This window comes from Erpetoichthys calabaricus, chromosome 15, assembly GCF_900747795.2.
Source record: "Erpetoichthys calabaricus chromosome 15, fErpCal1.3, whole genome shotgun sequence".
Lineage (NCBI taxonomy): Eukaryota > Metazoa > Chordata > Cladistia > Polypteriformes > Polypteridae > Erpetoichthys > Erpetoichthys calabaricus.
In genome coordinates, this window is record NC_041408.2 from 117,963 (window position 1) to 140,461 (window position 22,499).

Consider the following 22,499-nt stretch of genomic DNA (forward strand, 5'->3'; position numbering starts at 1 on the left):
TTGGCGTTTGTGTTACTACACCAGATAGCCATGCCATGACGCCTGTGCTGCTGGTTCAAGACGCTAATTAAGACATTGAAATTGTGCGAGCACTAATAAGTTTACTTTCATTTTATAATGTTCTCTAATACATTTACTTGCCTTTTAAACGTTATGTAGGTTTTTACTTTTCTCTGTCCCCTTAATCTCCATTTGAGTGTTCCACATACGCCCGATGCTGCAGTTTGATGTTCTGCGCTCCTTATGCAGTGGGAGGTAAGTGCTCTACGTGTACCAGACTCTCATGGTTTGTGGGGCTCTTTTTTTACTGCTTGGTATTTTGTGATGTAAAATGAGATATCTGAAGCGAAGCCACCTCATTCTGTCAAGGCTAAACTAACGTAAGGTGCAAAGGACCAAAAGCTCACTGTCTCAAATATGTCCAGTCACGATTTGTGGATTTAACCAGCTCTGCATTTCTAGAACAGTTTAGGCCTGAATTATGTGATTCGTGAGGCCAAAGATTCAGATAACTCACTACTCCTGCTTTTTGGGGAAGATTTAGATGTGCCTGTTCCCTAAAAAATATTTGACAAAATTCATCTCGGTTATTAGGGCAACCAATGCTCTGAAACAAATCTGCCGATTAGCGGGAATAACACAGAGGTTTTGGTAATTAAGGAGCTGAGCGTCTAATCCTAATATAAAAATCCATAAATATCCCGTCAGAAATGTTAAGCCCATCTGCACTATTTAAAAAGTAGAAAAGACGATGAAATGTTGACAATATTGTGCCATTCCTAGACTAACAATCGACACGGAAGCACAAGTCCTTCATATTCTGCCCAGAAAAGCTTGATCAGACAGCACTGAGGCACTCCAGCTTATCCAGAGCGGTGCCTTCATGACTGTTACCGTTTTACATTGGAGACTTTCTGAGTAAGCTTTTGAAACCTGACATGTTCAGAGTCGCCCAGCGTGGCTTTGTAAGTCAGGGTCATTTCTTCTCTTTTTTTGTAAGGGGCAGTTTTCTTCACCACATTGGAGGGAGATGTTGTACATAATTGGCAAAATGATTGCAGAAGCGTGCCTATCCTTGAAGCAAGGTCTGCTCCTACAACTACCTGCATGTGTGGGTTTCACTTCTTGTTTTCTTTGGCATATAATTACCAGACAATACAGGGGACGTCTCTTATAGTAACACCTACAATAACTCCACGTATGCTGAACACGATGGACGTGCAGGTTAGGTGGATTGGGGATCCTAAATTGTCCCTTGTGTGTGTGTGCACACCCTGTGGTGGGCTGGTGCCCTGCCTGGGGTTTGTTTCCTGCCTTGCACCCAGTGTTGGCTGGGATTGGCTCCAGCAGACCCCCATGACCCTGTAGTTAGGATATAGTGGGTTGGATAATGGATGGATGGATGCTGAACACTTAATCTCATGGTTCTTGGATGTCTTTGCCTCATTGAACAGAATACAATGCTTACGTGAGGACATACTATGTTTCAAGTGCTGCAGTAATGGCAGCGGTACATTTTGCATAATTCAAAGTTTACATGGATTGATCGTTTTATGCCTTCAGTCAGTCACTCCACACCATTTCTTTCTTCAGAAGCTGGTGCTCTTCTTTACTCAGATATGGCAATAATCTCCATGCAGTGGCACCAACACCACACCTGTTGGCGTGAAGCTGTTGTTCCTGCGGTGTCTCAGCCTTCCAAATTTTGCCACTGCTGCAGGGGGGAAAAACAAAGAAAGCACTCCAGCAAGCCAGAATTTCTTGTGAGATCCAGGATTGTCTAATCTCGCTTTCTGGAACAGCCACTGGAGACAAAGCCACAACAAAAGAAAGCCCACGCTTAAGTTTCAGTACATTTTAGTTTCCTATTAGGTAACCGTATTTATTATAAAAGCAGATAAAACAAATAAATTAACAGAATTAACTCCAGTAGATTCCTTGGTTTTCCCACTTTGTCCAGAGGAGGAATGTGTTCTTGTTGCCAAAGCCTGCTAAACCTCCATCAGGCTAAATTACCGAGTGGTCCCAAAGTTTTAGACTGCTGGCAAATCAAAGCCCCCTCCTCTGTCATCAGGCTGGGCCGGGCCTTTCCCTTGGTGGGCCTCCCTATATGAACTTAAAGCATTTTGTCTTGTCGTGTGGTAACCGTGTTTTAAACAGAACAGAGTCCACTCGAAACTGAGTGTACAGCAGTGGCATGTAACCGTATACCTTAACAAAAAAATTAATGCACTTGTGCCGTTCGTGGAAGTGTGAATCATCATGAGAGAGTGCCTGTGGACATCCCGGGCAGCGAAAGGTCCAACGAGAGGTCACCTTTGGGGAAGAAAAGAAACAATTAATCGCTGACATAGCAGATAAAGAAACGGACGGTCCGAGGTTTTCATTCTCTGCTTGCATCAGCAGTCGGTGGTCCCTCAGGGGTCTGGCCTCAGTTTATCTAATTCATATTAAATACATTGATGCTGGTATAGTTAACAAATGAAAAACTGGAAGAATGGCAGACACCAATGAGGCAGCAAAAAAAAAACTATTTAGAAAGACTGGGAGAAGCTTGAGAACTGCGTAAACACTTGGAAAGTGGAGTGTGATAGAAAAGTGCAAAGTGTTACATGTCGGTAAAAGGAACGTCAACTGGGAACGCAAGACGGGAGACTGAGCTACAGGAAGCAACCTCTGAAAAGGACTTTGGGTTTATGTTGGCACAGTGTTTTCATTGTCTAAAAGAGGTGCAGAAGCAATTCAGAAAGGCAAATAAAATGTGAGGTGGTGTCATCAAAATGAACATAAATCAAGGGATGTTATGCTCAAACTTTATAATGCACTAGTGACACTGCATCTGGTGTATCGCCAGTGGTTCTGCTCACCAGCTGCGCCTCCAACAAAATGTCTTCAGCACAGGAGATGGAGCAGGGGCCTCCTCCAAAATCCTCACAGAAATTGACAAGTTAGCTGCATCAGAATTTGTTCAGCTTACATACTTTAGGACTGCATTGGAAATGCATTGACGACTGCTCCAGTAGTGCTTCCTGGCTTCGAAAGACCAAGACATGGAGTGGAAGAAGAAATCTTGAGAAGCGTCAAGAAGGGTCTGGATGAAGTATTGAGACAGCTTAGCTAGTTTGAGTCTGATGGACTGAATGGTCAGATCCCTTATGTTCTTACGTGGCAAAACTCCTTTTAAACACATTCAGACTTGATGAACTTTGACCTTTACCTTCCCTTACCCACAAATGAGAAACAGAAATGAGGCACCTAAAGAATAAGCAAGTTTCAAGATGATAACATCCAGACAACGTCATGCAGATTAATGACACTAACCCACCATTGACAAGAGCTTGGGTCCTAAATCTGGCCCAGTTTATTCAAATGTAATAGACTCGTGATTTGGCACAGTGCATTTATTAGTTTGGTTAGCAGCGACTGTGGATCTTAGACACACATCATTGTGCTTATTCAAGCAGAAACTCAGCCAATTGCTCTGGCACAGCACTTCTTGTTATTTCAGTTGTCTGAAAAGTCATAAGCTTTGTGGGAGAACTTTTCATTGCCTACTGGAAATTGTAAAAAGCGTGACCAGTACAAGAAAAAAAAACAGCAGCACTGGCCTTAAAACTGGACTTTAATGAATTTAGTTAGCGCACAGCTGTGGAGAGAAAAAAAAAGACCCTCAGGCGACAGGTAAAGGTAAGAAAGCTCAACTACACCACGTGCCTACGAAGCCAATAGAAAGGCTGCAGTGAAACACACCTGCATTCAAAAAGACTAAAACAAGGACATGTGGAAGGAACACCCAACTCTGGTGAAATTATTAGGACGCAAGGCGAAAAGACTTTCAGCGAGTGGTAAAATGGACAAGAAAGAACTCAAGTCGGGAATAAACATAAAGCCCTTCATCAGCTACATCAGAGGTTACAATGCCACACGGGGACCAACAGTGCTTCATTTTTTTAAATAAGCAATAATACCATGTTATGACTGTACAATGGTCTCATGCAAGTTGTGTGCACCCTGCCATAGGCTGCCATCTACAGTATCTTATGCCTGGTGCTGAAGCCCTGAGCAGGGTAAGCAGATTTCTAAAAATGGTCTTGTGGATACTCATGCATGCACAGGTGATGCAATTTTATGCAAAGCTTTCACACTCAAGATGGCAAAGGGTCAAGATGCTCTGCAGTACACTGGTAGAGTTGGATGCTAGAACACAAGTCAAGTAACCTTTGTGGGTGTGCTCTTCGTTTTTATAGCACACCATAAATCCCTGCCACTGGCCGTCTCAATGTCAGAAATAACAATCAAATGAAGCTTAAAATGGCAGTAAAGCCATCCAAATAATCTTGTAAATTATTTCCAAACACCTTGCAAAAATGCATGTGCACAGAAGACTCACCTTGATTGGCGGTTTCCTGGTTATGTGAGAAACCAAAAAGTTCATAGCGATGTCTTCACAATTGATGTATTCGTCGACCATGTCACGTATAGCTTGAGGCATCACGTAAGAATACAAGTATGCATAGTACTAAAGAGGAGCAAGCAAAACAGCAACAAGGTCACTCGGGAGGCTCGGACTGCGGTGGAGATGATCAACCTGAACATGTGCCAGCGCCAGTCTGTTATTGACAAATGAAAACCTAATGGGCCACCCAGTGAAGGACTGGCTCTGAACTCATGCAAGATTTTACACTCTTCTGTCCTTTGTTAAAATTGGCCCCCCACCCTCGCCCACTGAAGCACTCCAAGTTCTTTTCATGTTTGGTTGTACTTAACTGTGTGAATGTGTCCTGTGATGGAATGGGTGTTGTGCATTTGTCTCGATTATCCCTCTCCACTTTATATAAATTCTCCATCAGGCTGTATCTTACCTTGTGGAAAAAGGCCGCCCCCGTGAGCACCATTGACAGCTCACATGAATAGTTTGAGTTGTATAGCCAAGACTGGTGGCTTGCATCCCATGCGTGATACCTTCCAGGAAATCCAACTATTCGGTCTCTGGCTTCCCGCCAAACTCTATGAAAACACAAAGGCAAACGCCATGTCAGTTAGTCATCATCCAACCCGCTATATCCTATAACACAGGGTCATGGGGGTCTGCTGGAGACAATCCCAGCCAACACAGGGTGCAAGGCAGCAACAAATCCCAGGCAGGGCGCCAGCCCACAGCAGAAAACACCATGGCGTTTACTGCGAAAATGAGAACAAGCATGATCCTGCTGCACCACTAGCATCTTAAGGAAGATATCTGCCTCATGTAGTCACTCTACTTTACGAATATTAAATATACAAATTACTAGCATCTACATTTAACAAAACTGTCACGTGGTTCTCGTTTGCAGCGAGCCAATGGTGGAGGGGATTACATGGGTCATTCTCGTCTTCAATTCTGTGTCCTGCTCATTTCCTGATTCTAGGTGTGCATCACCCCTGAACACAGACCAGTTCCTAGCCTACAGACCTTTCTGCTGTCCACTCAACAGCAAAGCCAACAGGTTTGGAGGAATTAAGGAGAATTCTAATGCCCTCCCCATTAAACAGAATGAGCAAGATTGCACTGTTGAGCCCCCATATTTTCATCCTCATTTAGTAAGTGGCCTCAGGGAATTTAGAAGAATCCATGGAACTGGCTGCGACACCTGTAGGTGGCAAAATCAAGTTTGTGGCATCAAGAGCTCAACAACTGAGCCAGCTAATTCATGACCCTTGGATTCATTCATCGTTGTGTGGAGAGACAGCACTGTATTATATAATGGTTGTGTTTCCAGAAGGCACAAGGCAGACAGAGGATGGGATGCAGGGATCTACATCTGTAGTCCATAAGCACTTGCAGATTTTTCAAGGCACAGAACGGGTGCTGGTGCTAAAACAAGGCTGGCACTAAAGCTACATCTCCTTAAATTGGAGGGGCACCCTGGCTCAGCAGCCATTATTTAAAGCCTTGAATTATTAATGGTACAAGTCTGAAGGGTGATAAAAGTAACAGGAAGGCAGCCCAAAATAACGAGGATAACAGAAGAGATAAACCTTACCGAAATCCAAACATGATTTCATCATGGCGGAGATGTGCATCATCGTCAATTGACAAGATTGCTTCAGTCTCAATAGCATCCCAAGGAAGGAATCGATTGTTCAAACTGTTTTTTTCAGTTTGTACTACCTACACAAATATAAAAATATATATATCATAACATGGTGGGTGTGTGTGTCAAAAGATGGGCATTATTTTAAAACGATCTTTGATAGGACAGCAAGTACTGCAAACAACAAAGACTTTCAAAGTGAGACAAAATGGCAACAGAAAAGCATTTCATCAAAATGCTACTAGATCAGCGATGGACAACTTGCAGGAACACCAATTTACAGTTTTAAAAAATTAATACATTTTAGCTCAAAAAAAGAAAGTAAAATGAAAAAAGCAATGGACTGCAGAGAGAGACAAGCTCACACCACACAGCATCTCAAGAGCCGGCAGGATAATCCTCTGTAGCCACAATGGGCCTGCCAGCTGCTTTCATTTCAACAACCACTTGAATCGATGGGTAAATGTGATTTGTGGTTGTTCACACAGGCAATTAAACCAAAAGTAATTGTGTGATTATATTTTAGCAATAAAGCTTTCTACATAAATAATGACTTGATAACTAAAGCCACAAGCACAAGAATCTTTCTAGGTAACTGATGAGAACATCAGATTGGAGCAGTTGAAGGAGCATCGAGTCTTGTGCGCAAATTAAAAAAGGGAGCTTAAGGTGTCTGAGGAAGGTTCATGCGATTTGCTGCAGTGACAAGTCAGCAGGTGCGAAGGAAGGCTAATAAAAAATCATGGAATAATCAGCAGAAAATTGCTTAGCTCACTAGTTACTTCTGGTATAAAAGGATGGTCATAAGATTATAAATTAACTGGCACAACTTCTATAGAACTTGAAGACATCCCACTACTGTGCCTACTCGATCACCTCTAATTCTCCTTAAGATGGACATATAATGGCCAAGGACATCACTGAAGCATTATAAAACAATTGCACTGTCCCATGGGCTTCTTCCAGCTCTTTGCTTTTTATGCAACTTTCACTCCCATATTCAAACTAACTGTATCCTTTCTTTAGCGGCATATTAAATCCACCACAGTTACAAGGGTGGAGTGCACAGGTGGTAACATGGCTGCAATCCTCAAAGAGCACAGTCCCTGGGAGAGTGCACCGCAATTGGTGTTCTTGCAAGCTCTCTCTGTATACATTTCACTTTCAGGTACCACTCTTTGGGCCATACTGGCGGGCATGCCTTTTGTGTATAGGATTTAAAACTGCTGTGTGTGTCTTCTGTTGTTTTTTTTAAAATTAAAGAAAATGTTCTGTGCATAATTAATCATCACTTAAAAGTATTTATTGGTACCACCTCTTTAAGAAGGAAATCCCACCCACAAACGAGCTTGACGCACTGAAAAGGCCTGCTCTCATTTGTCAGATTTCCTATGTTCTTTAATGACGTGGCCAGAGATTGCCAGGAACCTTCTCTCACATTAACAGTGGACACATTTGCTTTCCATGTTTTTACAAACTTGAGTGTTCCTTCTTGCACAGTTGCTGAAGAGACTGTCTGCACTTTCTCATACATTTTACAACACACGTCTGAAATGGTCTAATTGGTGTCTTTTACAAGCTATCCCATAATACACTACACACTCCTTACACGTTTCACTCTCCTCTCATTAGACGGATGTTCTACAGGATTGTTTCCTTGCAGATGCATACATATCAAGAGTGTGTGCGTAACCAAAGCCTGCCCAAGTCCTCCATGAGTTAACAAGAAACACTCTTAGTGTAACCGAAGGACCTTCAATTGAAGCGAGAGTTACTCAACTCAGCCTCCATTTTACATGCCTGCCTCATTGTATACCCTCCCAGTCTGCTGTGTATGAACGACTAATCCTGGGAAATCACCAGGCCATTTTGAACAAGCAAATCTTGGTTGGAATAGCTGTGTGAAAAAGGCTGAAGCAAGGAAAAGACATAAAACTGGCAGATGAAGTGGGCAAAACAATAGGACGGCCTTAGCCAGGGCACAGTAAACTGATCACAAGGGGTTCAAGCAAAGACAAACGACCCGCCAGCTTAGTCACAAATGACTTCTGAGGTTATCTAGTCTGGAGTATAAAAAGGGGAAATGAACAGATTGTGAAACAAGGGAGCAAACAAGGAATACAAGAGCGATCAAGCTCAAATTTTAAAAAAGGTGGCACAAGTCGACTCCTAGCAATTGTCTCTTTACAGACTCTGCGTTCCCACTGATGTAAGTGACAGGAGACATGGAGACACTCATATCCTCACACTTAAGGTAGTCCATCTTGGCCCCCAAGATTAGGGTACTTCTTTAGTGGAGTAACAAAAGTGTGGTGACCTGTAACTCTGTGTGAGGCAGAAAACTTCTTGATATAAAATGAATCTCAATACTTTAAATGTTACTTTTCTAAAGTTAGGTTGTAGGTTCCAGTACAGACACAGTCCAACAATGCAATTCACCCTCTGAAAGAAGATCCTAGAAACCAAAAAGGCTCTGCGTGTTTCTATGTTGTAGCTTGTACTCAAAAAGACAACATCCTTCTGTAATAATTAGCAACAGGCAGTCATGTAGAACATTTCAAATTGAGCCTCTGCTAATAAATAATTATATCTGTCCTTAAGGCAGGAGCCCAACAAAAGTGGAATTTTTGATATGAGTTAGAGTGCAGCACACATTTTAATGAAGTATTCCTAGTTCTTTTGAGATTTTAGGATGTCAAACTTTAAACTCCTTGGGGAAAAAAAAATGGATATCAGTGAAAGAGGCGGCCATGACAAGTAAAACACTATCAATCAACCCTACTTAGCATGTAAAGGACAATTTACTTTTTTTAAACTATCAAGAGAAGTGGTTTGTTCGCCACTCAAGCAAGTCTCAGACTTTTCTCTCCCATTTCCAACCACTTACCACGACAGGAACTCCAATATCAGGCCACAACAAGTCTTCGGATGGTGGTTTTGGGGAATTCCACACAACTACCACCTTATTGAGATATGGAAGTCCATTAAGACGCTCCAGCGAATTCATCAGCACTTCTTCCCTTTCATAAGTCAGTATCACCACCGTAAATTGCTCCCGTGGCACGTTACCCCCAAGAGCAGCCTGAAACTCTTTCCCAGAACCACCTGCACCTCCTCCAATGGGCCGAAATCCTGTTCCTGATCCAAGAAACTTGGCTTCAGAGGGCAGTACGGGGTCCAATGGAGTATATGGAAAAAGATGAAAAGGACCTGGAGGGTGATTCCAAGCACGGTAAATATCTGCCGCTGTAAAGGTGAAATTGCGAAGATAACGAGGGGAAGAATAAGGTGGCTCTGTCTCTACTGGACCAAGGTCCAAGTCTCCGTTATCTGCAATGTTAGGATCTGTTCCAGCAGCCTTACCAGATTTATGGGGGATTTCTTGGGCTGACTCTTCAGAAATGGGTGCAGCAGGAATCTGGATACGTGTTCGAAAAGCAGCCAAAATAGTCCCGAAAACAGACTCTGCTGTTGAGAAGTAGGTTTCCCAAAGAAAACGTCCCTGACGCCGCATAGCTAACACATCGTTGTCAGAAATGCTACGTAAAAGAAAATGTACTTCTGTGATACGTGGCTTTGGGATAATAATGGCCGCCTCACTCCAACTAATGAAGTCATGATATGGTAGACGAACCTGGTCGCCAAGAATCACAGGAATGGCTCCTGCCTCTAGAGATTCAAAAAGTCTCATGCTACTGCTTGTGGAGGCCACCAAGCGACTGTCACCAGGACCTATCACTAAAGCAAAAGTGGAAGCCTTTAAAAGTTCAAGCCGTTCTTCACGCTCCCCACATAAAGCCCATTCTGTAGAAATGCTTTGCCTTGGATGGTTTTTACATGTGAATTCCACAAGAACTTGATCAAGATGACTGTCTTGAACAGATTTTAGAGTTCCAATGATTCGATCATCATAATCAGCTGGGGGGTCTCCTTCCATTTCCTCTTCAAAAGACCGTGGCGGAGCTTCCTGTAAACTGTTCTTGAGTGATTCTACCTTCTCTCCTTGGAAGGTGAACAGGTATTTCCTTTTCACTGGCACCTGTGATGGCAACTCAAGAAAGTTGGGTTCAGACAGTGCATGGACCAATGGCGAGATGACAAGATCAAACCCAAGTCGATATTGTTTCTCAAAAAACGTGGACTGTGCCATAACTGCTCTCCCTGTGCTAACATTATAGAGGTAATTCTGTGTCATAGATTTACGGGACAAGTGAACCAACAAATGATTGTGTCCATCAGATCTCCAATAAGGTAGAGAGTGAAGCTGCTTCTCTAAGTCTTCAGGAGATCTGCTTAAGGAATTCTCCTGTACTTCTCCAACTAGAACAATGTAAATGCAAGCAATGGCTGGATCATCGGTGACATAGATGCTACTTTTTGCAGATGCCAAAAAAGACTGTTTGACTAGTGTATCAATAGCAGCACCCCAAGAATAGCTATCCGGGTCATAAACATAGACTGGGAACCCTGAAGTCAATGAGCAACGGGAGTAGTCAAAGCAAGAATGCAATTTGCACGAGTGAGGTGACTTTGGCATAGGAAGTCCCACATCATCTTTATCAGGAAGCAAACGTACAGGCAAAGAGAGTTTTGGCTGGTTTTGTGCAATGAGCTCCTTGTAAGAGTGCTCTGTCTGGCTAATGACATTTTTGAGCTGCAGCAGGTCTTGTTTGGCACTGTCAATACTCTTTTTGCAAGCTTCAATCTTAAGGTTAAGCCGAGCAATCTCCCCATTGAGTTCTTGGCGTTTTGCCTCCAACTGAAGAAGTTCTTCACTTACAGACTCACGGATTCTGCAAAGATCCTGCACATGCTTCACTTCACAAAGTTCACTGCCAGGCCGGGGGCCAAATATTCGCTTTCCAACGTCCTCCGTTTCATCAATTGTAGTAAGATAATAGTGGGCAATCAACGGGAAGAAGACAAGAATAATAAACAAAGTAAAACTCAACCAAGTCAAGCGGATACGGTTAGACCAGCGTAGCACCCATTGCTGCCCGCTACTCCCAGAGCCATTCCCAGCACGAAGCATGGTATTCTTAGTCATTTACTATTTGTGTGTGTATACGTGCAAACATATACATACACGCAGCCATATGCAAAGACATGCATAAACAGAATTAAGTAGGGTAAGTTGCCATGGTGGAAAACTCTTCTTTGGAATTTAAAAAAAATGGAACACAAAGCACAACTTTACTACTTAAAGTCAGACTTCAACGTACTTCAGGGTTTTTGTATACAATCAGAGGTGCTCCAGTGGTTCAAACCAAATGGTTTATCATTCTTACAGCTTCATTACTCAGTTTTGAAAATTCTTAAAAAAAAACTTCATTTCTTTTAACAAAATTAAATAACAGTAGCCAAAGATTAGATTTTCCATCACAATAATATCAATGAAATGTCCACATTTGGAATTTATTTTCTGGATGCATGTTTCCAGAAAAGTGCTGCTGGAACGGAGATAGGCAGAGGTGCTCTTTTTTGGAGTTTTCAAAGTCGGGACATCTGAAAGAGAAAGTAAGAACCGAATTAGCATAATGGACCCACAATAATGAAGATGCCACTGAACAAGCTTACAAAATTTTGGATCAAAAGAAGATGAGCTTTTTGAATTTTAAGTAACAGGACTCTAGTTAACGTATCAATGAAAGGAACAAAAATTGGCAAAGCAAAAAATCTCTGCTCTCGCTACGCTAACTGCTCGCATTTTCTACATTTATTATCTCTTATTCACGTCACAAGGTTTTGTAGCACCTTGGGTCATATTAATACTTCACACAGAGATCGCCTTTGCATGGCGAGAAAAGGAGTGAAAACAAAGTATTCCAAGCATATAGCAGTCAAGGGTTCTGCCCTGTCGCTTCAGGGATACATGTAAAAACTGCAATCGTTGGACAAAGGAGTACAACTAAAGAAAACACACATTCCCAAAGCATCTTAGCACTGCTCGGCGTCCTTCTGGAAGGCATCCTACATGGTTATATAAGTGTTTATAACAGGCACTGGCACTCTACCCAAAACTGATGAAGGACACCACAACTGTTGAGATGTTTTTCTGTTTCACAATTCTGACACACACATCTTTCTGAATCACTCAGTCAATGAGCAATTCTACTATTTTATAGGATTTATTGACTAAAACAATACATAGAGGCCAAGTGACTTCATTTGGTTTTTTGAGTTAACTGAGGCAATCTCCCAAAATGCACACAAGAAATTCACATGACCTTAGTGAAGGTGAACTACAACTCAAACTTCCCACAAAGGTGAATACACTATTACTTGCAGCACTTGCACACTCTTGATAAAATCTCCTTCATAATTTGCTGGTAATAATGCATCATGATGGATTGTATTACTCTGGCTCACCAATTAGCCTTCAAAGTAGCATTCTATGTACTTTATTGAGTACAAAATATAAGCCACAATTTCACCACTGCGCCACCACCACCACCACCAATGATGGCAATAGGACATCTCTGAAAAGGACAGACAGCTTCATCTACTACATAATAAAACGCTATGGTCTGTGTTTGTGTTCGTCTCCGGTCCCTTTGGGCAATTGGATCAGGCTGTTTGGCTTCAGTGGATCAGTGTTATGGACGACAATACCTTAGGAATGCAAAACGTAATTCCAGACTTTTTTTTTTTTTTTTTAAATAAAAAAGGGTCAAAGTTAAAATTGGGCATTTCAACATCAAAGCAAACAACTTACCAAGTGACGCTAGGTCACTAAATACTAACAAGGCACAACAGTCACCTTCAAAAAGGGGAAGGATTTAGAAGAATATGCATGATGCTTTCACAGTTTGTAACTGGGATCATTGGTGGATGTCAAAAAGAAGGGAGGAGGTAAAACACCTCAAAATGACAGAAAGAGCTTTACAGGGAAACAAAACAAATCGACAGAAGAAGCACCAGACGAGAGAGGCGGACACACAAGGAAAGGTTAAGGAAGAACACAGAGTACATGTATGGCAAGAGATTATGGATGCATCAATTGATCGGCCACTGATCGAAATCAGAGGATTTTTCACTTTAAAACACACACCTCAAACTGTGATCAGTAAAAGGGACAATCACAAAAAAATATATATATTTTCAGCTTCTGGTTTTCTAAGCTTTACAGTAATTTAGTTGCAGTGCTCTGAAAATCCAGTTTAGATCCAGTAGATTACCACCTACAAGGAGAATGAGGCTGGACTTGGCCAGACTCTAAGATAAGGCCATTTCTAAGGAGTCGGAACACAGTTTATTTAAGGAACTTGCAGACTTGGGTGTGACTGCTGATCCTAATGCGACATGGGATACCTTTATGTAACAAGACCTTGAATGTTGCCGAGAATTGTGTTGATGTTGCCGGAAGGAGGTATTTCATCTTGCAGGACACCCGGGATAACATTGAGAGGAGTCACAGCACATGGCAACTCTGGTCCGTACTGGGAACTGACAAGAGATGTCTGCGAGGGCTCTGAGTGAAGATAAGTAGGCATTTGCTGGAGGAATCTGTGAACAAGTGACACACCATCTATGGTCGGTCTAGTGACCCATGTCCTGCTTACAGAGGAACTGAAATATTACGTACATCCAAATCTGCTCCTTGGAGAGTCACAATCAGGGTGAATGACAGAACAGTCCTTATGGATGATGTTGCAATTGTGACTCACTAGGCCAAGGCTGATCCTCCAATTAGCAGTGAACTTCCCAATCTCACCGAGATGGCACAGGTGGTGGACCAGCCGAGGACAAGGAAGGCTGCAGGGATCTGTAGTACCCTGGATGAACTTCTCCAGGCTAGTGGTAAAGCGGTCCTCCTGGCATTACAAGCAATCTTGGCTTCCATTTGGGAGACAGGACTTCATCCCAACTGACTGGGAAATGGGACTGGTCACTCTTATCTGTAAAGGGAAGGGTGATCACTTGGATTGCGGCAGCTACAGGGGGAGAACACTGCTCTTAGTGTCAGGCAAGCTCCTCGCTAGGGTCATGCTCAATAGGATCCATGTTCACTTGCTCACCTGCAAGCAACTGAAGCAATCTGGTTTTAAAGCGTTTCACTCAGTTGAGACTTTGTAGCCTGTACACTGGTACTGTGAATGCTATGCAGAATGAAGGCAGAACCACTACGTTCCTCCCAGTTGATTCAGGGGTTCGTCAGGGTGTGTTCTGGCTGCTACTCTGTTCGATACTTGTATGGACTAGGTGTTGTACGGTCATAGGGTCCAGTGGCTGTGGGGCATCGGACAGTGAAGAAAGATTCACTGATCTTGACTTTGCCAACAATGCTGTGATCTTCGCAGAGTCAATGAAGGCTCTGATAGGGGCTCTCTAGAGACCGAGCAAGGGTTCCAAGTTTATGGGCTTGTAAGTGTCCTAATAAAACCAAAGATCCTGGCCTTTAATGACATCTTGGGCACAGCCATCAGTGTGTCTGTCAGCAGACAGAATGTCAACCCTGTTGAGAGGTTTACTTACCACAAGAACAACATTAACGTCTCTGGTGATTCTTTCTACAAAGTGAGTAGATGGATCGCGAGAGAGTGGTGGGGGTGTTGGTCACGAGGTCACTGGAAAGGGGTATGTGGCTCTCCCAACGTCTTTGCAAAAGGATGAAGGTCCAAGTCTTTAAAGTCCTGGTGCTTCCCATTTTGCTATTTTTTTCCCCCTTAAAGACTAAGCCCCTGCACAACCAGACACACAGAAACCTTATGTCCTATGTTAAAGCGTATTTCTATAATTATAGACCACCAAGTGTTTAAATAAAATAAAAATGAAGAGTTAACAAAATGGAATTCTGTAGGCTTATTGTTCGGTGACCATAAAATGCCAAAATAAAACTTACATAAAATACATACTTTATTTTTGCACATATCTTATTACTTATTTATCCTTAAAACAAAATGGCATAGAATATTTTTCATAGTTACATAATGTCACTGTTTTATCTTTTTACTATAAATGTAGTAGTCTTCATATCTTTAGCAACTAATATATATTTATTATATATATATACACACACACACACACACACACACACACACACATATACAATCAATTGATATTGGCAATGAAATGCTACTGCTTAAAAGTAAATGCACATACACTGTACTACAGCTTTTTGCTGTTAAATACATTTTACTATATTTATACAGGTGTGTTTCTTCCAAAATCTCCGCAATACTTGTTTCTTACCAAGGAATTATGCCGCATCACACACAGCAACAAATTAAACACAGAACATATCTTTAGAAAAAGCCTATCGTTTACAAAGCAGCAATTTCAAATTCGTCTTTATTGTTTCTTATTCCATTTAAATTGTGTAAGCTTCTGCATTTTAAGTAAGCTTGCTATCCAAGCTCAATTGGTGCCTGTTTTAATTTAAAGTATAAAATAAATTTCTGAATTCCTTACAGAAGCTTTTCTTGCCACTTGTCTATTTGCACAGGACAACTTCTCAGGTTACTTTTTTTTTTCCAGTTTATTACTCCACTTTCATTAACATAAGGGCTAATATACCAATAGCCTCTCATTCACTGTGAAAAAAAACTGTCCACCCGCCGCCACTGGTTTACACTTCTGGAAGTTTGCTGCAAAAAAAAAAAAAAAACCTACCATAATAGTCATTTATTTTCATTCACCTTTACATGAGATAACGCTTAGAACAGCAGCAGCTGAAAATATTGGTTTTGCTGATCAGCCTTTTTACCAACCACCAATACAGTTTTTTTTGTGAAAAATCAGCTGTTTGATCGGAGTGACCCTAGTTGGCACCTTTGACTTGGCTCAGATGTGGTTCTGCAGCTGCTTTTGCAGAGTTCAGGCCCAATAACATGGCAAGGTTTTTGAAGTTTACTCATGTATATGCATATGGCGCATATTAATGGGTACAGGCATAAGGTTCTTATGTATATCATTCAAATTACTAGAAGCACTAAAGTTCACTTCTTTGAATGTAGCAAATCTCCTCTCTGCATAAATTATCAACTGGAGTGGAGGAAGGCAAAGATAATCTTTTATTTAAGAAATAACCTAACAATCTCTGACCCAATTCTGGCAGCACTGGTTGCAATGTATGAAAATAGCAATTCCGCACCAGGCATCCATTTCTTTATCTACAAGCCCACAATTCCTGAGTAAAGGAATTACTCCTCCATCTAAACTTCCATCTGTGAGCCATGATATTTCAGACAGTGAACTGAACCCCACTGTCGCGTCAGTGGATCACCTGACCAGTCCAATGCATATGGATACGGAAGCAGAAGTCAGCCATGATCACTGTCAAGCCAGCACTCACTGACACAGCCATAGGGGCGGGCACACAAAGGATAAGGGTGTGCACAGGATTAAACACTTTAAAAAGAGAAGGAATGACAGCAATTTACAACTAAAATCAAGAAGGAATGTCACTTGGAGGCATGTGAATTCACACCCAATACAATCCTTTCACAGTTGACAATTATGAGCTCATGTGAAAGGTCACCTTACTGGTCTGCAAAAATAAACCAGAAGCCCACCAGTCCGACTACTGAGTCGGTCACCAAAGAGCTCTGCCTGGACCACAGCTGGTAAAGCTCGTCCATAACTGGATAAGGGGAGTGGAATTCATTCATTTTATTTAGGGGGTGCTGTGTGTAAGCACTTAGGGTGGGAATTCCAGGGTACCCCGACATACGAGAACATTCTTTGCAATACAGTATATTAAGGTACACTGCAATTTAAATCTGCATATAATGTAAATTTTTTTTTTTATTTTTTTTATTTTCACCAAAGCTGGGGGGAGCTTATCCAGTTTATTAAAATTGCCAATTCATTCCACTTAAATCTTTTTCCAATGGTGGAAATGGACTTAAGTCTTGCAACAGTTCCCTCTGCACATTATGGAAGACAGGCCGTCTGGAGATTATACAAAGCTCTTGGCCCTTTAAATGAATTCCTGCCACATTTCAAACTTTGTGCCTAAAAGTTGGCTTGGGTCCTAAAGGTTGTGAAACAAACCACACAGAAATGCACCTTGAGTGGGTCAGACCACCCTAACAAATACAATTTATTTTTGTATAGCCCAAAAAAAGACAGTGCTGCAATGGGCTGTTTTTTGACAGATCATCCCAGCCTTGATACTCCAAGAAGACCAGAGAAAACTTAAAAACACCCCACCACACAAACAATCTTCGACACAATACAATTGTACATTAGTGCAAGAACAGAGCAAAACGCACAAGTAGATTTATCACCTAACAGGATTCCTGTTTCTTCAGAGTCCTGGAGACCTCAGCCATCAAGTTGCCTCTCTCCTACTGGCCATTCCACGGCTGAGATGGTGCTGGGCCAGCCAATCTGATGAAAGGACCCTTCTACCCAATGATTCCAGTGCTCGTCTGTCAGAGAGAACTTTTCCTTAGGCATGCAAACATCTTAGGGCAGTGACAATGACACCAGGTCCTGCTTTATGAGCAAAAAACCCACAGTCGGTCAGCCACAAATTCAAGGGCAGAAGGTGACAACAGGCACGGAATACAGACATGACATCAATGATGTGACAAGTTAATTAACAAACATCTCTCATTTCATTTGATACCACTTGAGTTGAAAACAGGTTTTTATTCCCACCTCACAGACAAATGTGAATTTTCGTTGGCAAGAAAAGCTGCAGATTGATTTGTATCTGTAAAATCCTTTGTGTACATATAGTATGATTAAAATTTAAACGCTGTGCCGCACACTCAATAACTCTGTAAGGGGACAGAATGTTACCCTATCCTACATGAATAAGGAAAATCATTTTCACCTGCAAGCTGTCACTCAGTGTTCAGATTTTGTTTCAGCTTTACACAAAGTCACACGCTGATGACGAAAGCGTGCCCAGGCCCAGAAGAGGAGTAAGGTGACCATGCACTCAGGCATGGTACTAAACAAAACACGCCTAGCATAAATACACCCAAAGAGAGAGAGAAGAGAAGCAAATCTCAAAGTGAATTCTATCAATGATGCCTACTGGTCTGGTGGGGAGGCAGGATCCCAAACTTTTTAAAAAACTACAACATATTCAGGTGAAGCTGCTATTAGGTTATCAGAAACACAAGAGGACATGAGCGAAGGTATCTCATTTGGGCTATCTGCTCTAACTGTTTAATGACACTGACCTGGGACAGAATGAATGTGCATTTGTCACACCCCCCCACCCCCTTTCTTTTTTAAATAAAGTGTACTGCAGCAGTTCCATTTCTCCTTCAGGGTAAATGCATGGCTTTCACCTTCTGCACATAATAGCAGTTCACATTTCAGAAGTGGAGGCTGCTCTATGTTGCCTAAGAAAGAAGCATCTTGCTTGACCAGCTAGGCCACTTCAGACTACTTGCATCAAAGAGAATTGAGCAAAGGAGCACAGCACACATCACAGTCAAAAACATCTAGAAAATGGAAGAGGGGAAACAACCAAAACTTCAGGATGAAACAGTTTAAGTTGGAGAAAAAATAAAAGCAAACTCAGCAGAAATGTCAAGTCTAGCTGAACTGTATCACAGCAATGTCAATGCAAGACAGAAGTAACATCAAATATGTGCAGTATACTACTCAGATTACTGACAAGACAACAGAAATTCACAAACAGATGCATAAAATGATTAAGAAACAAGGGGAGACCTGCCGAAACCAGAACAATGTTGCAGTTATCAGAGGCCACCTGAATTGTGTGCCACAGGGAGGCCCCAATATGTCACAGTCTTAAGACTCAGACTAGTTTTTCTTGCTTGAAACCAGCAAGCACTACATTAGAATTCCAGCCATCCCTCTAATTACCAGAAAAACACTCTTGGCATTTCGACAGGTTTGAGGGAAAAATTATTGGGGGGGCGGAGGTTGGGTAGGGGGCGAGAATTCCCAGCAAGAGTTTGCGCTGCCATTACTGTCAGGATTTGAAATAAAAGCCTCGAGTTAAAAACGCCACCTCAGTTTACCACCCACTTCGTGTCCACGTTAAATAAAGCCTGGAAAGAGATGACAACATAACATCTGAACCTCCATTGCCAGCTGCAAGAACAAGCAAACAGCCTAGCGCATATCGCAGCGCTGGATCCGCCGTCTCGGTGTGAAGGTGACAGGCATAAAGCCCACCACCCCCGCCCAGCGCCCACACGGCACGCCCGCGGCCCGTCTTAAAATGGGCCACACGAGCCTTGCAGCCCCCCTGACTCGCCAGTGTCGCCTATGGACACGCACAGTGCAGCGGCACAGGCGGGACTGATGCGGGCGCGAACGAATAAATCACGGCGGAGCCTCCCGTGCTGACAGGCCCGCGTCCAAACCTCCTCTAATGACACGCACGGGCACAAATCGCGAAGGAGATGCGGCGTCGACGCGCAAAGTCCCCTCGAAGTCGCAAGCAGCGCCGCTCTCGAGGACGTTTCTCTGTTATTTACAGCGTCTGCCCCACTCGTCACAGAACGATGAGCTGCCTTTCCCTTGCTGAACGTTTATGCAGCGAAGCCTCGGATGAGCGACGCGCCCACCGCACGCACACTTACCAGTCAGCGGCAGGTCGTTGCTTGCTATAAATTCCCCACTTCGCTTACTCATCACCTCACGCTCAACCTCGGCAACTGTTTAAGTGAGACGAAGAGCTGCCTGTTCTCTCCATGGCTGTGTTAGGGAGCGACTGAATAAAAAGGCCACTGTCGCGGTGCATTGTGGGGAGCCGGCGAGCGCGCACCAGCGCTGCGCCCTCTGCTGGTGAGCCCATGGGCCGCCCTCAAGTGAACGTCACCTACCGAAGCAGCCGCTCTTTGCAGCTGACATTCCGCCTTGATTCAGGGCGACACCGGCGGGCCTCGTAAAGGGGCTTCGGGGTTTTTAACAACGTGTCCTCCATGCATGTCAGAGGGTGAGTGGACGCCCATGGGTGACTGTGCTTGCGAGATGTCCCCCTCGTAGCGCGGCTTTTCGATTATTTCTGACTGCCTGTAACACAGTTAGCTAGGGGACCGACGACCACCTTTTCATGACTGTGTCAGTTGCGCTGAGAGAATTGTCGTGCAGCAAAACCTCCTTCCCTCGGGGCGTGGTCGAAGTCAGGAGGAGGGCGTGGTCGATCACATATGGGTGTGTGTCAGTTATCGCCAAGTGACAGGAGGGGGCGTTGGGCCTCCAAAAAAGGCGTTACTTTGTGTTAATGAGGCTACTTTACATAAAGCGAGGAGTCTCAATATGTGAAATATGTGAAATCTGCATTTTTTTCTTGGGTGTTGTTGGTGAAAGTCAGAGTGAAACTTATTGTTTTTAATTTAAAATGAACAATTAAGACTACATTTTTAAAAGCCACAAAAATGTGCTGTTGATTTTTTCTTGAGTCGGAAGGAACAGGGTAATGGTGCCTGTCAATAAATAAAGTAATCGCATCCACTAAGGGCCTAGCAAATAACCGAAATTAGGTCTGCCATTTGAAATTGGACCTGAAGGACAGCTGAGTTTGTAGCATACAATGAATGTCACACTACGCAAATTCTAGTCACAAGGTTTATCAGATTTGCCGACTGAGTTGTTGATCTCATCACCAGACCATGTCAATTTACACAAATGGAAATTACTACTAACCTTCTAGCACAGTTGTGCGGACCCCTTTTTCTGACCGACAGTAGCGTACTGCCTGACATACTTGGTGCTGTACTAAAGGTTAACAGCTGTGGCAAGTTTAGCCGCAATCTCTGCCCTCTTCTTGTTTGGTACTTAAAACTCTAAACATCAGACAGACAAGCTTGTCTTCTGATTGTGAGGTCAAAAACACCTGCTTTCCTTAATTTAAGTCGTTGCATGATATGAATTGTTCTTCTGGGTGAGTATTCATTGAATGCCAGCTCTCATGCACACAGAGTCACCCCAACGACTAAAGGCAAAATCAAATCTGTTAGGTTTTTTTGGGGCAACTTGTGGACTAGCAGGACTGAGAGGCTGGGTATGTCAGACTACACGACCGGTGGTTTATAGGAGTGCGCTGCGACTGTTCCTGACTCTTTAAGATTATGTTAAATAAGTGTACAAATTGGAAGTGACTGGAAAAATTGGGTAATGTGACATAGCCTTGAAATGATGTGTTAAGTGAGTTTTGTGATATGGGAAGCTGATGTCACATTACACAAGTTCTTGTCAGAGCGGATGTTAGCCTTGACAACTGCAATTGCTGAGTTTGTCACGGGAGCCTGTCACATTACATGATTATAAATTGGTGGACATGTCAAGTTACATAACTGCGCAGCGACTTTCCAGCACAGTTTCACATTTCCAAGTTACAGTGAGTGTGCCCCTTTTTGGTGACCGCCAATAACACGCTGCTTTCCAGAGCTGGTACCCCCATGAAGGTTTACGGGTATTGTGAGCTCAGCCGCAGTCCCTGGCTTTTGTTTTTCTTCTTTTATTTCTATTCTGTAATGACATGTAAAACACAAAACATCAGACAGATGAGCCTCTCTTCTGTTTGTGAGGTCCAAAACTGTGGCAGTCCTTATTCGTCATAGTTGTATGCACAGTACTTTCAACTCTCATGTAGAAAGAGTCCACCCCTGCAACGCAAGGCAATATCAGACCTGTTTGGGGGTGTGTCACCTGCTCACTGGACTGAGTTGTTGAGTGTGTCACATTACATGACTGGAGGTCCTGGGAGTGCCCCCGATTCGTTAAGATTATGCAAATGTACTTGGCAACTGAAAATTGCTGGAAATGTCCTGGACTGTGACATGACCTTAACATTGCTAGATTGAGAAGCCTGACCTTGTATTATCTAGTTAACTGTTGAAGAAACCATCACATTCTTTCTGCTAATATCAGGTAAGTTTGGATTTCTTGCTTGAGGTTAGCTATTGGTATAAAGGAAGCTCAAGGACTGTTGTTGTTTTCATCCATTTTTGGTCAGAATGACCCGTGCATGACAGTGGACTTGTTCTTTTCCAGTTTCACTCTTTTCTTCAGTGTTCTTATTACCTGACTATTCTTATTAATCGCCTTAGTCATTGGGTGGGCCTCTCTGGCAGGATCTTAAATTGGTTTGAGTTCTTCCTGGTAGGTAGAAAATCCTTTGTTAGTTGTGGCAATTATACTTCAATGACCCCTGATATTCTATATGGTGTTCCACAAGCCTCCATCCTGGGTCCGCTGCTCTTTTCGATTTACATGCTTCTGTTAGGTCAGATTATCTCGGGGCATAACGTGAGCTACCACAGCTATGCTGATGACACACAGCTGTATTTATCAGCAGCACCTGATGACCCCGACTCTCTTGATTCACTGACCCCAATGTCTCACTTGAGTTTCTGAATGGATGAGGAGTAAACTTCTCAAACTAAATAAAGAGAAATCAGAAATTTTAGTGTTTGGCAATAATGGATATAATGACGTTATTAGAAATAAACTTGATGCCTTAGGATTAAAAGTCAAGATGGA

The 22,499-nt window shown here is 42.8% G+C and overlaps 1 protein-coding gene across 2 annotated transcripts; it reads right to left on the reverse strand.

Annotated features, from left to right (window-relative positions):
- Positions 1 to 1,845: 1,845 nt before the first annotated feature.
- extl3 (exostosin-like glycosyltransferase 3) lies at positions 1,846 to 19,756 on the reverse strand. Of its 2 annotated transcripts, XM_028820131.2 has the most exons (6): positions 19,595 to 19,756; positions 8,962 to 11,579; positions 6,024 to 6,151; positions 4,863 to 5,007; positions 4,391 to 4,519; positions 1,846 to 2,316 (listed from the first exon to the last, which is right to left on the reverse strand). In XM_028820131.2, the coding sequence occupies exons 2-6, from the start codon at positions 11,119 to 11,121 to the stop codon at positions 2,107 to 2,109; spliced, it is 2,772 nt and encodes a 923-aa protein (XP_028675964.1). In that variant the 5' UTR covers positions 11,122 to 11,579; positions 19,595 to 19,756; the 3' UTR covers positions 1,846 to 2,106. The 2 variants fall into 2 exon arrangements, with proteins under 2 accessions (XP_028675964.1, XP_051775191.1); XM_051919231.1 differs by lacking the exon at positions 19,595 to 19,756 and having other exon boundaries at positions 8,962 to 11,611.
- Positions 19,757 to 22,499: the final 2,743 nt, after the last annotated feature.